This window comes from Pelobates fuscus, chromosome 1 (genome assembly GCF_036172605.1).
Source record: "Pelobates fuscus isolate aPelFus1 chromosome 1, aPelFus1.pri, whole genome shotgun sequence".
Classification (NCBI taxonomy): domain Eukaryota; kingdom Metazoa; phylum Chordata; class Amphibia; order Anura; family Pelobatidae; genus Pelobates; species Pelobates fuscus.
The window spans coordinates 195,564,113-195,582,818 of NC_086317.1; the positions used below are offsets into that span (position 1 = coordinate 195,564,113).

General features: G+C 43.9%; 1 protein-coding gene across 1 annotated transcript in view; it reads left to right on the forward strand.

Annotated features, from left to right (window-relative positions):
- Window positions 1–18,706, forward strand: part of LOC134590896 (vesicle transport protein SFT2B-like) — a 147,545-nt gene that overhangs the window by 37,327 nt on the left and 91,512 nt on the right. Inside the window, exon 4 of the mRNA XM_063444434.1 lies at window positions 18,310–18,391. Coding sequence (XP_063300504.1) covers window positions 18,310–18,391 — 82 coding nt within the window. The remainder of the gene's footprint in view (window positions 1–18,309; window positions 18,392–18,706) is intronic.

Consider the following 18,706-nt stretch of genomic DNA (forward strand, 5'->3'; position numbering starts at 1 on the left):
TCCCGCGAGCTGTGTGGAGCGTTGCCGCGCGTTACCATGGTAACGCTCCACACAGCATCGCGCGGGAGGACAGGAGAGCTGCAGGACCTGTCCTCCTGTCCTGCATACCACCACCGGACCACCAGGGATGGCTGTGTTCCCCCCTCCCCTTCACCAAAGGTAACAAGAAGGGAAGGGGGGGATACTGATTTAATAACCTGCACCCCTACCCCCCCTACTCCCAGCACCCCTACTCCCAGCACCCCTACTCCCAGCACCCCTTCTCCTTCTACTCCCCCTACCCCCAGCACCCCTACTGCCAGCACCCCTACTCCTTCTACTCCCCCTACCCCCAGCACCCCTACTCCCCCTACCCCCAGCACCCCTACTCCCACTACCCTCAGCACCCCTACTCCCACTACCCTCAGCACCCCTACCCCCTTACCCACAGCACCCCTACCCCCAGCACCCCTACCCCCAGCACCCCTACTCCCACTACCCACACCCCCCTTACCCCTACCCCCAGCACCCCTACTCCCCCTACCCCCAGCACCCGCACCCCTACTCCCACTACCCACAGCACCCCTACCCCCACAGCACCCCTATCCCCCTACACACAGCACCCCTATCCCCCTACACACAGCACCCCTACCCTCCTACACACAGCACCCCTACCCCCCCACACAGCACCCCTGCCCCCCCACACTCACAGCACCCCTAGCCCCCCACACTCACAGCACCCTTTCCCCCCCACACACAGCACCCTTTCCCCCCCACACACAGCACCCTTTCCCCCCCACACACAGCACCCTTTCCCCCCCACACACAGCACCCTTTCCCCCCCACACACAGCACCCTTTCCCCCAAACACACACAGCACCCTTTCCCCCAAACACACACAGCACCCTTTCCCCCAAACACACACAGCACCCTTTCCCCCAAACACACACAGCACCCTACCCCCCCACACACAGCACCCTACCCCCCCACACACAGCACCCTACCCCCCCACACACACAGCACCCTACCCCCCCACACACAGCACCCTACCCCCCCCCCACACACAGCACCCTACCCCCCCCACACACAGCACCCTACCCCCCCCACACACAGCACCCTACCCCCACACACAGCACCCTACCCCCCACACACAGCACCCTACCCCCCACACACAGCACCCTACCCCCCCACACACAGCACCCTACCCCCCCACACACAGCACCCTACCCCCCCCACACACAGCACCCTACCCCCCCCACACACAGCACCCTACCCCCCCACACACAGCACCCTACCCCCCCACACACAGCACCCTACCCCCCCACACACAGCACCCTACCCCCCCACACACAGCACCCTACCCCCCCACACACAGCACCCTACCCCCCCACACACAGCACCCTACCCCCCCACACACAGCACCCCAACCCCCCCACACACAGCACCCCAACCCCCCCACACACAGCACCCCAACCCCCCCACACACAGCACCCCAACCCCCCCACACACAGCACCCCAACCCCCCCACACACAGCACCCCAACCCCCCACACACAACATTACACACAGACACATACACTGCACCCCTCAATGCAGTATATGTGTGTGTGTTCAGCAGTCTTTATGTATTCAGCAGTGTGTGTGTGTGTGTATTCAGCAGACTGCGTGCGTGTATTCAGCAGACGGCGTACTCAGCAGTGTGCGTGTATTTAGCGGACTGTGTGTGTATTTAGCAGTCTGTCTGTGTCTCGGTGTGTGTATGTATTAAGCAGTTGGTGTGTGAATGTGTTCAGCAGTCTGTGTGTATGTATTGCATTTGTTGGAGATACTAATATAAGCTTAATTTATATCATTATTTAAATTTTTTATAATTTAACTCTCTGTTGTGTTCTTCTTTTTAAAACAAAAGTTGTTAACTGTACGAGTAGTTTTTTCTAAACGTAAACCTCAGTTTTCAGGTTTAATTGCCATGTTGGCACTTTGAGGGAAAAAAAGTTGGCATGTATTGCGGTTTGGGCACTCGGGCTCAAAAAGGTTCGCCATCACTGGTCTAGAGACTAGGGATACCCTTGCCACAGACCTCTGGTAACCCTAGATAGGTGGATGTAATTGGTTATATCCCTATTACTTATCTCTCTGTATATACCCTTCATTTTATATATTTTTTTCTTGTGTGCCTTTTTCTCACCATTTAGCATATCTCTCACTATTCCTTTTACATTTTAGTTTTAGCTTCTGGAAGATCACACGAGGCTCTGTCGTAACCAGTGCTGGATATACTTCCATGAGGGCTTAAACACATAAAGGGGGAGATTGCTACCTCTTCAGTTTGTTCTCGTACTGCCAATCCATACCTGTTTGGAACTAGTGTGGTATGCTTATTATTGACTATTGACTATTATTGAGCATCTCACTCAGGGCTGTTCCCCCTCCTATCAGGCTACACTGTTTAATTTGTCTTAGTACTTTTTAGAGTTGCTTATAAAGTTCATTTGTTATTTATTATTTTCTCCTTTAGGATCTTAGTGGAGTGGATTGGAAATGTAACCTTGTGGTCACTTTCTTTTCAAGTGACACCTTTGGTTCTCTACTATGTATTAGAAAGTTAGATATGTTTTTGTATTAGGTATTCTGGCAGGGCATAAAGCTTAGCACAGTAATCTCTAATCAACTCTGCATTCTTAGAGGAGAGATAATGGAGTTGCTGCCAGTCAGTTCGGATTTCAGGGATGTAGGTGGTCGCGTTTTTTTAAATTAATAATGCAGGCTAACACATTTGTTGTTGATAGCATGAAAAAAAAAAGCGCTTGAATGAAGGATGGTTATGTGGTAGTAGGCGTTAAGCAACCTTTCTAAATCTCCCCTTGCCTTGGTAAGACTCAACAATGCCTCCTCATCTCCAGTTTCTGCTGCCTGTGCCCTTTTCAGCTCAGGGGCACCTGTGACAGAACTCTGTCTTTTAAACTGCTTTATTTCTCCTTGGTGCATCTGTTTGTTCAGCTAGTTCCTTGTCCGTACAGCCCGTACGTTTATTCTTCGTTTTACCGAATGAACTGCCGAACAGCCGGCCACCCAGCATGGAAGTGTGCTGCTGGTTAACCTCTTGGCCTCATTAGAGCATTGTGGTTAACCGCAGACACCTCTTAATTGTCGATTGTAGGCTGGGTGGTCTTCGTTCGTATAACGAACACGAGGCGGCGGCCATCTTGGACATACGAATGCCCAGCGGTGTTCGTCGACGATTTCATGGAACTAAAAACAGATACTATTTTGCACGAACATCGCTGAAGCCGCCGACCTCCCTCCTTCTATTTCTCCATCATAAAAAAGCCGGTCTGTTCAGTACTTTTCTGCACGAATGGACTTACCCCAGATAGCTATGCCATGGAAAAACAAAAAGGAGGAAGAGTCTGCGCTAATTCAATTAAGCAGCAACCCTAAAAGGGAGATCCCTCGGGAAACCCTTTATTGAAAACAAGAAAATGCAAGAATGGGGGTCAAGGGCTGCGCTTGAACAAAAGAAGTAAAAAGTGTATAAAAATATATATAGATAAAATAAGCAATAATAATAAAATCAAGTAAAGTTCATCCGGATGTATAGAAAAATAAATATAAATGAAATTGAAACAGTCTCACTGGTGTGTAATGATACGGTAATAATCCTCAAGTGTTGCTCCGTCCGTATGGTAGGTAGTCCATATATGTGAAAATAAAAGAGAAAAGAAAAAGCTGCCAATGGTGAAATATTGTATGTCCAGATGTGGTATATATTCAAAGGAAATGTATTTCACTCACATTTGTTGGAGCTTTAGCCAGCTCTAGGAGAAAAGACACTTAGTGGTTTGATCCCCACTATCGGATATACTTAGATGGTTGGTCCGTCTATCCGGCTTGGGATTCCTGTAGTGTAGGCTAGGACCTACTCAGATATGCGTTGTTCTTTAATGCTGGGGAGATAGGTCCGCCTTTCCGGTATTGGATGGTAGATGTCCACGGAATATATATAAAACAGCAAATAGTGCTCTCAGTGTGAACAACAAGGTAATATATTTAAAAGAGTTATACTTGCAAGAATAGAGCAGACAGGTACTGCTCTATTGCCACAGCGCTGGTGGAATTATCCCCACCTAAGGATTTCTTTTGACGGGATACACTCCGAATAAAAAATAAAAAATAGAAGGATAAAAAGTAATAATAAAACTATAGTATGATAATATAAAAAATATATAAAAAAATATATAAAAAATGCCAGGAGTAGAAAAAGTGTATAAAATACAATAAAAATAAGTATACAATTGGTCCTAGTATAAAAGGTAACCAAAAATAACTTTTATTGATTAAAATACACTTATTAAAACCATTTACGCGTTTCACCTTTGGGGTTTTCTCAAAATGGTAAAAGAGAAAACCCCAAAGGTGAAACGCGTAAATGGTTTTAATAAGTGTATTTTAATCAATAAAAGTTATTTTTGGTTACCTTTTATACTAGGACCAATTGTATACTTATTTTTATTGTATTTTATACACTTTTTCTACTCCTGGCATTTTTTTTTTTATATATTTTTTTATATTATCATACTATAGTTTTATTATTACTTTTTTTTTTTTTTTTTTAATTCTTTATTTTTCTTGTGCATGTAAAGACATTTAACATTTTGTCTTGCGATGCCACAACAGCATTAGCAAGCCGATTAAGAACAGTAGGTTTAACATGGCATGCGATTTGACAGCACATTTTTAAATTAATATCAGGCTAGAGCCGGAACAGTTATGTCAAGATAAGAAATACGATTTAAACTAAAGGTTATGATATTTCAAGCGTAGTTCCACGAGTGGTTAATTTAAGCATTTGCATCCGATTTATAATACAAGCTAAATACCAGCTGAGAAATGGCGTCTATTGTACTGGTTCTCGTCGTGGTTTATAGGCATAACAGCGTTAAACACCACAACAGTGTACATAGGGGTGTACAGGTTAGAGACTGTGGCATGGGTATAATCAAAGCAGGTAAGAACCGCTGGCTGTTTATCTCTATCATTCTAATATACAAGGCAGAGATCTGGTTAACGTTAGGACCTAAAAAGCAGAGCGAGTGCTAAACAAGGAGAACGTATCAGGCAGACGCTTTTTGCATGCGTATAAGGGGCCCAGTGAGGCTGGCATCAGTGGGTCAGGTGTGGAAGTCCCGTCAGTGACAGTTAGTGCTTAAAGTTTGACCCCTTATGGTACGGCTGTACTCAGCGAGATTGTGTTCAACCTATGCCCGCAGATGGGAATCGAAAGTCCTGTGTGTTGAGGGCTAGGGAGGCTGCAGCACTCTGGTGGTTCCGTTGGGTATCCCTCCCGCCCCAGGCCAGCTTTCTGGTATGCTTCCTCTCACCACGGACATGGGTGTTTTTGGGGTTCCGTCCCTTCCTTGCTAGGGGCAAGCGGGGAGTCTTGGTGGTAAACTGCCGCTGATTGCAGGCGATCCTCCGCCGGTGTGGGTGATGCCTTGGGGCTCTGCCCCTGGTGGCCCTCGGCCTGGGTGATCTCCTGCCAGGAGGTTTGTATGCTGGAGAGGCATGGGTGATCAGAGGGGGTCCACTCACCGCCCGGCTTTCAACCTCCTTGTTGTCCTCTCGGCGTTGGGGAGCTGCAGCAGTTTGGCGTGCGGCCAGCACGGCCCAGAAGCGGTCAAATATCTCATCCAGTCTCCTCTGCGTTATCTGCTCGGGAGTCAGAGGTGTTGTCTCGGGGCGCTGGGTGTCTGGTTCCCGCTGTTTGTTCCGAGCCGCCATTTTATGTGCATCTGCTGGGCTGTAGATTAGTGGGGTAGGTGGGTGAGAGACTGTTGTGTGGGACACGAGCCAGGGTGGACCGGGTTGACCCCTGCCGGTCCATAGGGGGGGGAACAGGGCTGAGAGGCAAACTTGGGAGGGCACAGTGTCGGTCTCTCAGAGCGGGGGATCGGCCGCTCCACCCGTCCGGTGACCTTGCTAGGCCTCACTCCCACCAGCTCCGTCGGATGTGCCGTGCACCCGCAGGCAGTAAACCCGGGATCCTCGGCTGGCCCCAGAAGCAGGTAGGTCCCGATTTGTGGCTTTTTTGGCTGGCTGGGTAGCTATTATCAGGCTGAATTACAGGGTTTGAGCTCAGAGCTCTCATGAGGCACGTCCAGCCGCCATGCTGTCCAGGCCCCGCCCCCCTTATTACTTTTTATCCTTCTATTTTTTATTTTTTATTCGGAGTGTATCCCGTCAAAAGAAATCCTTAGGTGGGGATAATTCCACCAGCGCTGTGGCAATAGAGCAGTACCTGTCTGCTCTATTCTTGTAAGTATAACTCTTTTAAATATATTACCTTGTTGTTCACACTGAGAGCACTATTTGCTGTTTTATATATATTCCGTGGAATACCGGAAAGGCGGACCTATCTCCCCAGCATTAAAGAACAACGCATATCTGAGTAGGTCCTAGCCTACACTACAGGAATCCCAAGCCGGATAGACGGACCAACCATCTAAGTACATCCGATAGTGAGGATCAAACCACTAAGTGTCTTTTCTCCTAGAGCTGGCTAAAGCTCCAACAAATGTGAGTGAAATACATTTCCTTTGAATATATACCACATCTGGACATACAATATTTCACCATTGGCAGCTTTTTCTTTTCTCTTTTATTTTCACATATATGGACTACCTACCATACGGACGGAGCAACACTTGAGGATTATTACCGTATCATTACACACCAGTGAGACTGTTTCATTTATATTTATTTTTCTATACATCCGGATGAACTTTACTTGATTTTATTATTATTGCTTATTTTATCTATATATATTTTTATACACTTTTTACTTCTTTTGTTCAAGCGCAGCCCTTGACCCCCATTCTTGCATTAGCTATGCCATGGAGCCCATTCGTATAACGAAAGACTATGTGAAAGACTTTGGCTCCATGGCGATTGAACTGTATGTATGTGATCTCAGCGCCATTCGGTAATATTGTGCGCCCAGATCTAAACTATCTTGGGATACGTTAATTGTACCTAGTGCATTCGTTAGTTTTCATGCTATATATTTTTATGTGCTTTTTCTACCATGTATAAAATGGAGTTTTGCCTCTATCCTCGGAGATAATTGAATTACTATCTCCAGGATAGAGAGGAGGGTCCTGTACATCTAAAGGGGAGTGTTTCTGTCTGCAACCTTGTGATTGGCTACTGTATTATTATTGTCTTGGTTTTCCACCAGGTCACCTTGGGAAGTGTCCACCTGGTGGAAGACCTGCATAAATACCGGGCAGGTAGCCCATGTTAAATCAGTTCACTGCTTGACCCCCAATACGGAGCCTTGTCTCGTACTTGGGAGGATTTATTTGTATGGATTTACGGTTCGGCTGTTTGACGTGTTCGTATGATTCCTGTTCGTCTGTTTGATGTGTTCGTTAGCTGCCTTGGCATTCGGAAAGGGAACATCCTAAATGGCGTTAACCCTTTGTATACTTGGGGGTGCCGTTACAGTACCATCCATGTAATATACCATTGTGACAAAGGTACTTTTTTCCTTTGGTACATTGTCCTGGGATCAGGGTTTAACACACAGTATTTTTAGGCTTCAGAGACACTTCACTTGCTGGATAAGGTAAAGTGACTTGTTCTCTTTATTGTGGCATCAAAATTCAACAGGGTACAGCAGAGCATAACCTAATAAATAAAGATAAAACCCTTGCTCTTCTGAGCTCTAACTTAACAATATTGTAAAATGACTGGGTTGAATGGCTTGTCCATTTCCCAACAGGAATATCCACCTTTCTGAATCAGTTTCTTTTACTTGCTCTTCTTATACCTCCCAGGAAGCAAAACAAAATCTAATCTTCTTCTTGGCAGTGAAATACTTAATAGTACCTCCAATTAATTATCTTTTACATGTGAGGTAAACCAGAGTAAACTCTGGAACCGGAGTCTCCCTGCAACCACCAAAATGTGGAGTGGCCTACCCTAATTTCCAAGTGCTCCACCAGGACCCAAATATACACTTTTCTATAAAGTGTAATATCTGTTTTAAAATGACACATTTCCCTGGGGCTAACCTACTGCATTACACCAAGTTAAAACTGGCTGGATTTGGGGAGATATATAGATTCCAAGCACAAATCCTTGCATTTGGTCACACCATGAAATATTGGCACAGCCTAGTGTTTGCATCAGGTGTGAGCAAGTCATTGGAAAATCATTAGGTCTAAGCGCTGTGGAAGTGGGGTGGAACACAGGTCGCTGTACCAATATTGGACCGAGTCAGGTGATTGAGATAATAGTGGAGGAGAAAAAAGTCCAGTCAAGAGTAAGATGAGTAAGGGGTAGGGTAAAAAGTGTAATCCCTGTCCATAGTGCAAGATGCCCTCCAGCAGTCACCTAGTCGTAATTAGAGTATAGAAGATGTTCCCTTGGATGTGTCCAAGTCCCTCCATGATCAGGTAGCCTTCCATAAATGAGGTCAGGCTACTAATTTCACTGCTTTGTCTTTTCAACCATTGGAGAGGTTTATCCAAGATTGTACCCTTGACAAATATGAATCTACCTTCCCAATCTGCCAGAGCCCCCCAAGGAGGAATGGGAGTGATTTGTGGAGCAGGATTACCGCCCCCCTGAATTTCCCATTGGAATTGTTACTTTGAAAGTAATGGGTATACATGTGATTAGTGAGCCTAATGAATGACCTTCCTTAAAGTGTGCCACTCTGAGGGGGAAAGCAACCAGGCATGTTATCATTAATGTGCAACTAACAGAAGAAATATAAATAAAGAAAATCAATAAAGAAAACAAAAGTGTGTTCACGGTGTGAGTTCACTCACCAAGAGCAATTTGTGTAATGATAATTATACCATATGCTAATTAGACTTGAGTTCTCTATATTTGACAGAGAACTCTTTTATCTACCATGTAAAATGAGTTTGCCTTATATCAGAGTTATGATAACTTTGTTACAGTCTTGTACAGTTACCAGGAAGCAAATTATTCTATTCTATGGAATAAACAGGAATTCCTTATAACTTAATTCGTAGTTACTCTGCAGAAGGAATATAAGGAACAATACTATGTTTCAATAGATACTATAATCTATTTGATCACTTTCACATATGTTGCACATTCATTAGATTAAATGTAGATTATATAAGCAAAATTATATGTGTTGCTTTTAGTTGATGAAAGATGATGGTCTCACTGGGTTTGCAGTGGTTTCTGCATGTCCTTTCAGACAGGTCACCACTGTAATTAGTCCTAGGATATTCCAATACGTTTTGGCACTTATATACTTCAAATATTTCTTGATGGAGTTGATTTTTGAACTACAATAGATACATTCATATGAGAATTGGCATTTGTTTTTTTTGTTTTATACACGCACTGTTTACACAAACAGAGTAGTGTGTGCAGTATTTGTACATTGTATGTGTGTATAATTGTGCAGTACGCCCGTCAGGTTTCCATTCACACATACATACATACATTTATACTTACATATATATGTGTGTGCGTGTAGAGAGAGTGAGAGGAAGAGATCTTTATAATTATTTATTAAAAAAAAACATATGACACTATATAAAATTCTTGACTAAAATAAAAATCTTCTTCTAGATAAAAATCACTAAAGGAATTATCCTCTAAACAGAGTTCAAAAACTGGTATAATAAGGCCACCAAAAACCTGGTAAAACAAAACAAAAATATACCACACAGAGGTATTGCTCCAGGTACTCGGGACTGATTACGTTCTGTGTGGTGTATTTTTATTTTATATGACCTTATATGATACCTGAGATGAGGAAATGTTTGGGAGTGTGTGTGATGTGGTTTGTAAGTTCTAGTATCTGAATGCTGAGGAGAAGGCTTGGGAAGGCATTGTGGGCATGTTTTGAGTGATGCAAATTTTATGGCAAGACAGGAGGCTTCATATTTGCTTTCTTTACTGAACCTCCCAGCAACAAAGAAATAGTTGACAATAATGAACCAATCAGAGTGTATAACAGTAATATATGATGTCATCAAGCTCCTCCAATATCCTCTTTCTTTGCTGCTTGCCTCCCAGGTGAGTCTGTTCCAATTATATGGCTTTTGGTTCTTAGCCATTCATGCAATATTTTAATTAAAAATTCTTTGTTACTCTGTTAAAAATGGTTTAGCACCATATTATCAATTAAATATTTTTCTAATTGAAATTTCCTGACTAGCTTACATTCTCAAAATGTATTTCTGTGACAATTATCCTATACTACACAATATTGTCCCCAAACATATAGGACTCATTTGTGTTTTTTGTACAGTGTCAAATCTTTCATATGTTTCCCCTTTAAATCGCACCGGGTTTATCTCCGCAATCTCTTTCATGTTTGCGGCCGCGGTCTCTCCACACTTCTGAGTGACGGCTCAATTTTCAGTTCCCCTCATCAGTGCCGCAGACTCCATTTCCCAAGAGTCCGCGGCTCAGTTTCGCGCCCTTCACGGTTTCCCGCCCTTTCGCGTCTGCAATTCCTGACACGCTTCCTCTTGCTCTTTTGCTGGCGGCGGCCATCTTAAACCGCGTTTTTTGCCTTACTTAACAGCGCGATCATTCGTCCCACGTTGGAACTGGTAAGTACCTTATTTACTTGGTTGCTAACAGCAACATTAAAGTGCTGACACCTTTTCTATTCAAGTTACTCATTATACTAATTTGTTTTATTAACAGGAAATACCTGCTGTATTCTTCTTTATTATTAAATAAAGGAGGGCCTTGTGGGTCACCCCCACCTTTTTTCTCTGCTGATGTTGTTCATTGAATGTTTGTTGTGGGTGACCCCCACCTTTATTCACTTTGATATTCAATTTCTAACAAGGTGTTTCCACACCATTACTACAGTGAGTGACCCTCACCTTTGCATAATATATATATATATTATTTAAAGTGACCCTACACTTTACTATATTCTTACAGACATACCCATTAACAAGTCTGACTATTTGTGTGGTAAACCCAACTTCTTATCGGCACAGTGGTACAACCCACTTGTATAATTTAGTGGTCTACCCCACTGAATATTGTGTGCCGCCCTTACATATCAACTATGTTGATTTGGGTGATCCCCATTTATAAATTTTATCAAACACACTTGGGTGAACCCCATTTAATATCCTGTCTTACATTATTTGTCAGATCATTAACAAAGTTCCGAAAACCATATCTGACAATACTGAGCCCACAATCTCTCAGGAACTTAAAGCTTGGCTGGTCTCGACAATTGCCGAATCCATTCCCAAGGCGTTGGCAAAAAAATTTCCATGAAAAAACTTCTGTCGAAATCAATCCCATCACACATTTACCCTCTGACTCAGAGGACTCTCAGCCCTCAGATCAGGAAATCACACGTAAGCGCCCTTGGAAAGGGAGTAGTGTGTCTGCGGGCAAGGGCAAGGCTCCTGCCAAGTCCCAAAATTAACTGTCAATCGCCCCGCCCAAACTATCTGTAGCGAAATTAACCTCGCCACTTGTGCCTGGAGAGGACTACTTGCCAGCCTCTTGCCATGTGATTATGGTCCTTGGGGGTTTGGCCCTTTAAATACAAGATTTGGGCATAATGGATTTGTGTTATGCTGCTGCTGGCCCCTTAATAACCATCTAGGGCCATACTGTGACTTTTGGGAACAATGCCCCTTTAAGACTATGGCCCCTCGAAGATATTGCCTGTTAAAGACTATTTTAGCAGATTGGATTTTAAAATACTTGCTGCCCCTATAAATTGTATTGGAGCAGTTCTGCAGCTTTAAATTGGCACTTCGGATGTAGTCGAAGTGGCCACCATTCGACAAACAAACACGTGGCGGCGGCCATCTTTGTTCATTTGAACGAGATCAGCGGTATGTGGGACTGAAAACCCATGGGACTGAAATCGGCTACACATTTCAACGAACACCGCTGACCCTTATCTTCTCCTACACTCAGTTTTCAGCTGCAGAGACTAAGTCCTGTTCGGCAGTTTGAACTCACTGCTATACTAAGCTAAAAGCACGTACAGCCCCGACCGCACAGCCCAAATCTATGGAACTTTTTTTGGGCAGGAAAATGTGCTTGCGGTCGGTCATAAGGGACTCCCAGGTAACTTTTTATCTACTGGAGGGATTTGTATGATTTTTGGTTATGTTTATATTTAAAGTATGCTGATTCTGAATATGTATGTTTTATGTGAATATGATGCATATTTGTAAAGTTACAGTGTATGCATAAAAAGTGTATTTTTCCTGCCTGTGATAAATTACATTAACCCATTGTGTTAAGTAATCATATCACAGGCAGAGGGGAGGGATTGTATGTCGGTGCTGGGTGTGTTTTGCGGTTTTCCTGTAAATGATTGGTTGTACTGTGTCCCACCCTGTGGGATGTCCCATTGCATGGGGACTTGCATAAAAGCCAGTGTGTGGTCATTAAAATCAGATCATCTTGTACCTTCATGACGTTTCGGCTCATGTTTGGGGGATTGGAGAACTACAATCTGGGATTGCTATAATCAGTATACTACCCAGGGTATGATCACTAGGCTCTGCTAAGAGCTTGTTCCAGTTCCTGCTCTCTGGGGAAAGAGAGGTTCACCCACTGGAAGCTGGACCCTGGCTTTGGGTCCAGGGTGGGTGGAAACGGCGAGACCCCGGCGCAGCTGCATCGCTGGAAGGGGGGTCTGCAGTGCTGATGGTGTCGGTTGGAGTGCTTGGAGTCCTTAGCGAGCACTAGGAGCATCGATTGGCGGAGGTACTCAGTTGGAGTGCCAGCGGTCCATCACACTATCCTTGACCCCTTGGAGGGTTCTACATCTTATAGGGGTGATGAGATTGAAGACTACCTTGGCTACTCTCATGAGGACCCCTCGGCGAATGTGCTAGGGGATACCCCATCGGAATTTGTCAAGGAGACATTTATTACACAAAAAGACACTGATGCAAATGCACCTATGCAGAAGAGACCCGACTCAGACATCCTGCTGGATGCTTCGGGTGTCCCCTTTTTCGACCCTAGAGTTATCAGGCATCCATGGTCGGACGAATGGGCCCCACCGGACCATATTTCTAACTTCTGCAAGATGTGGTTACGTAAGCAACTTGAAAAAGAAATCAGGGCAAAACTCAGAACCGAGTGCCCTCGACCTACCATTCCAAACAAGGTGGTTCCCATGCCAGAGTTTGACCCACTATTTGTGACCTTCCTCACTAAGATGGGGAAAGATCCTCGCAAGGGCATTGAGCAGGGTCTTAAGACAGCCCAGGATAAACTCCTGGACATTGCTGGCGCCCCATCATTCAAATTTTCATACTAGCTGACGAAGCCATAACTAGTGGGGAGTTTGACCCAAACACCGCCAGGGAATTGGCCCAGAGAGCCTTATGCTTCCTAGGCAACGCAAATGTGGCTATATCCACTGAGAGACGCAGGGGGGCACTATACAAGCTGAATGCTAAATTAGCCAATCTGAGCTCCCGAGAACTGGGACCAGAGGCCAACGGATTGCTCTTTGGAGACTCGTTTATGAGGGATCTCTCCAAACATGTAGCGGTATTCACTACCCTAAATAAGGCCCAATCCTCCTTGCGCAGGGTTTTTCGTTCCCAGTCAGACCGTTTTTCTGGGAGAGCTGGACGTTATAGAGGCCGAACGAACAGCAGAGTTGCCTTCACAGGCTACAGGCCTCGCCCTTCAGAGAATTATTGGCACTCAGGACAACCCCGACCCTACCACAGGCAGTTATTCACCAATAGAGAATCTATCTGGGGACGTGGATCTGCCTCCTTATGCGGACGCACTGCTCCAGGTAATGAACCTTCCTTTTTTCAATGTACCTGTAGCAGGTTGACTAACCCATTTTTTCCAACAGTGGGGATTGATTTCACAGGACCTATGGGTCCTACACACAGTCCAAGGGTTCAAAATACTCCAAAGAAAAGATAAATCTACGAGTAGGACTAGTCAACACACTCCGTAGAAAGTACACCTTTATTGACACTCCAGAAGTGTCATTTGGGGCTTAACCCCTATTGCTAAAGTAACAAGATGTATTCACACCACTGAAAAACTGGTCCAGATGTGTGAGTACTAACTGGAAATCTAAATAATATAGTATCAAATGAAGAATAATAAATATAATAGTATCAATGTTTGATCATATTACCCAGTTAGAGGTCAGAAACAATCAATCAATCTCCACAGCCAAGTGGCTGTACCAGCTTACTATGATTCTCTATACTGGTTCAGACTCCTGACTTTAATAATATGTACTCGGTCAATGTCTGAAAATAAAAAATGAAATGTATATATGCATTATAGACTACAAGCCTGGTCTAAAACCCACAGCGTCTGTGAATCAAAGACAGAAGGCAGCCTGAAAACAATCTATAAAGACATAATGAAGACTGATTAGTCTAGTAATACAGAATTATCCATATAAATGAGTGGGGTAGAAAGAACCTGTTTGGAATTATGAAACAAAAAAGCCACACAATGTAGCTATGTATGGGATAATGTGCTTAATATAAATTGCCCAACAGATACAATCTATCCAGTCCGCCACTATTTACAGATAGGGGCTAACAGAATGATAGACAGTGAAAATTGCAACAGCACTATCAAAAGATCTAACAAACCTATAGTGGCTATAAGCAATGCCTTGATAATGAAACAAGTATAAATCTATTCAATACCCCACTTCTTGCTGGGAAAAGACCAAAAAGGAGGAAAAGAAAAAAGGACAGATTAGAATGTGCTAAAGTGCAGGCCCATACTTAGAATGTTGGTCCCTGCACATGGTGACAGTGCCCTGTGAAGTAACTCTCAGAAGGTTCAGTTTCTCGGATTTCTGATAGATTCCGTACAGGCGATTTTGCAACTACCCTCCGCAAAAATCAAAACTATAAAAAAAGACATTTGCAAATTAGCAGCCCACCAGATTCGCCCATGCGATCTGGCCCATACCATAGGCCTACTGCCCGCCTCTATCCAAGCCATTTACCTGGGACCTTTACATTACCGAGCCATGCAACGGCTCAAGACATACTATCTACACCTTTCCACCTCCTACGATCAGTACATCTATCTAACAGACAAAGTTTGTATAGAACTTCACTGGTGGCTTCACAACATGGAAGCCTGGAATGGCAAAGCCATTTTCGGATCGCAACCAGACTTCATTCTGGAATCCGATGCCAGTCTCCTGGGTTGGGGCGCTACCTGCTCCAAACTGTCCACCGGGGGCCTATGGTCCCCCTCCGAACAAGCACTGCACATCAATTACCTAGAATTGATCGCAGGATCTTTTGCGATTCGCAGTTTCGCAAAAGATTGTTTCAATTGATCGCTAGTACTACGCATGGACAACATTTCTGCTGTACGTTGTGTGACTCGGTTAGGAGGTTCCCGTTCCAAGTTACTGTCTGACCTTACCAAGGAACTCTACCAATTCTGCCTAGAGCGGAATTTATCCATCAGAGCGGAATACCTTCTGGGCACGGACAACCTAGTCCCAGATTGGTTCTCCCGCCATTGGAGGGACGTAAGCGACTGGCAATTGGCTCCCCGCCTGTTCTATCAAATTCACTGTCTTTGCGGGCCCCTCACACTGGACCTATTCGCATCTCGGCTAAAGCGCCAGACGGATGCCTTTTTCAGCTGGCTCCCAAATCCCCAGTCCCGGGCAGTCGATGCCTTTCTACACCCTTGGCCGGAGACAGGCGCATATGCGTTCCCACCTTTCTCCATGATCCAACGCACCCTTTACCGGGTCAAAGCCCTAGTAGTCATTGTCACTCCTCTATGGAGAGCCCAGACTTGGTTCCCAACCCTACTAGAATTATCTGCAAATTACCCAATTCTACTCCCCGACATCCTCAGGAATCCAGCAGGCCTCTGTCACCCACTCGCCCTTCAAGGTCGGCTCCAGCTTGTAGCTTGGACCGTTTCAGGGGATCCAGGAATGTCTCGGACTCCTGGGCCCCAGGCACTAGACGAGCTTACCTTGCTGCATGGCGGACATGGGTCAGCTGATGTTTGGAAAGGGATACCGATTCCTTTTCAGCACCTCTGACGATCATTCTAAATTTTCTGTCTACCCTTTTTGATCAAGGCAAGTCCTATAGATCAATTAATGTTTTTAGATCAGCTATTTCTGCGGCCCACAACCCTATTGACAATGCATCAATAGGAAAACACCCGTCAGTTTGTAGACGTTTACGAGGAATCAGGCTAGCCAGACCCCCTCTTCCTAAATATTCCAGTTTCTGGGATGTCACTCAGGTTTTTTCCCTTTTAGAATCCTGGCCCTCTAATGAGAATTTGACGTTACGTCAACTCTCTGCCAAACTGGCCTTACTCCTATGTCTGGTATTCTTCCGTAGGGTCTCAGACATTCAAACATTCGATTTCCACGCTGTAGTTTTCTCGCCTGAAGGCGTTAAATTTCACATCACCAGGCGTACAAAGACTAATTCCTCCTCTTTATTCTACCCTTATTTTCCGAATAGACAGTCACTCTGTGTGACGCTCTGCGTAAGGCACTATATAGATGCCACAACCACTCTGCGTTCCCCTACAGGACCCCTTCTCGTGTCCCATGTCAAACCACACAAATCGGTGTCCGCTCCCACCGTCACGCGGTGGATCAGATGGATACTAGCCCAAGCAGGTGTTGACTCCTCTTTTGGAGCGCATTCAGTCAGAGGAGCAGCCGCATCCTCAGCCTTTCATGCAGTTAGCTCCCTCTCAGACATTTTGTCGTCTGCGGATTGGTCCAGGGAGTCTACCTTTCGTACATTCCTTTTCAAACCTATGCTGCATCTTCTATCATTTAGGAGCGTTAAAACAGCAAATATGAAGCCTCCTGTCTTGCCATAAAATTAGGGATTATTCTAGCCCTAGTGACTGAATAATCTAAATTTTTATTAACGACAGGAGGCGAATATTTTCCCTCCCTTCTTTATTTTCATTGTCATTTATAACCGCCCTAAGGTAAGTTACTTCATATTTTTTCTAGTCGATCTGTTCCAAACACATTCATACATAATCTGTCATAGGTTTACTCCACAACACTCTAACCAAGAGTTTAATATACTCAACATCATTTTACATGAAATGTATTAAAATTGTTGTTCCTAAGGTGCATGCCATAAACTTGCATTCAACTAGTATGAGAACCTATACTCTCATGGTTTTTTCTCTACTTCCCTTTAGTGTGAAAAATCCCAACACTTGTGATATATGGATTCATCAATCCCGTTGAAAGTTGACTACATCAGGACCTCAAATTGGTCTACAGTTCATAGTTACGGTTTACATGGTTGATACTCGGATATCGTTGGCTACAGCAAGAAAGAGGATATGGGAGGAGCTTGATGACATCATATAATACTGTTATACACTCTGGTTGAATAATTTTACGTTATTGTTAACTATTTCTTTGCTGCTGGGAGGTTCAGTAAAGAAAGATAAAGCAAATATTCGCCTCCTGTCGTTAATAAAATTTAGATTATTCAGTCACTAGCCCTAGAATAATCCCTAATTATGTCACAAAGCTCAGACACGCCCACTAAGGCATGTCATTACTGATTCTCAAAGAGCATGGATTCCCAACCCAGTCCTCAAGTACCCCTAACAGTCCAGGATTTAGGGATTACCCTGTTGTGTCTAAAAGTGTTTTTTTCTTTCTTTCTAAAAACACCTTAGATACAACTGGGTAATCCTTAAATCCTGGACTGTTGGGGGTTACTTGAGGACTGGGTTGGGAACCACTGTATAGAGAATCACAGGAGCATGGCCATTGGTGGACAGTCCAGCTTAAATACAGGAAGCAGGAAAAAAGCAAAAGGGGAAATGACATGCATTCACAGGAGGAAAAGAAAATGTGATCAAGCTAAATATTATAAAAGGTATTTCTAAAGCTAATTTTTACACTATTTAGGGATTAACTATTTTAATTCATACCTACTAGTAAATGATAACTGAAATGACAATTTCCATGAGGCAAGGCATCTTTTCTTCCAACTCAAGATACACAAGCTAGTAAATAGACGTTACCTAGTAAATAGACGTTACCACTTAATAGGCAGTTTGTGTAGTTGAATCCAATCTTATTTTGTTTAATAATTGCAAGATTATTCCTCCTCTTTGTTAGGCAATAACACACATTAAATATATGTCAATTACTGGTCTTATATCCTTGTCAGATACCCATTGTATATATTGCTAATCTTTTCAGATTTTATTAAAATGTTTTACATTTCATTTAAATAACTATCACTATCGTCTTCAGTATCTAATTTTTTCTTGTTTTTTATTTCAGCACAATGTTTCTCATGGGGCCTCTTAAGCAGTTAAAAAGAATGTTTGAAGCCACTCGGTTGTTTGCAACAATTATTATGTTGGTAAGTGCTCAGTCTTGTCATTGTTCATTGTAAAATGTTTTGAATAATGAATTTTAACTGATTTGACACTGCCTGGACATAGACTGGCTCTGTTGCCAGATGTTATGTCAATGATCTTTAAACTTTTCTAAAATATTAGAGGAAACCTTCAAGCGCCATAACCACTACACGACACTGTAGTGGTTATGGTGGCAGGAGTGTCCTGGCATCCAACCCATTGTAAGTAGCAAAACCATTTTAGAACGGCTTGACTTTTTACCTGGGAATTACCATCTGCTGTTCACCAGCTCCTCTGCAATTTGCATTGTGGTGGAA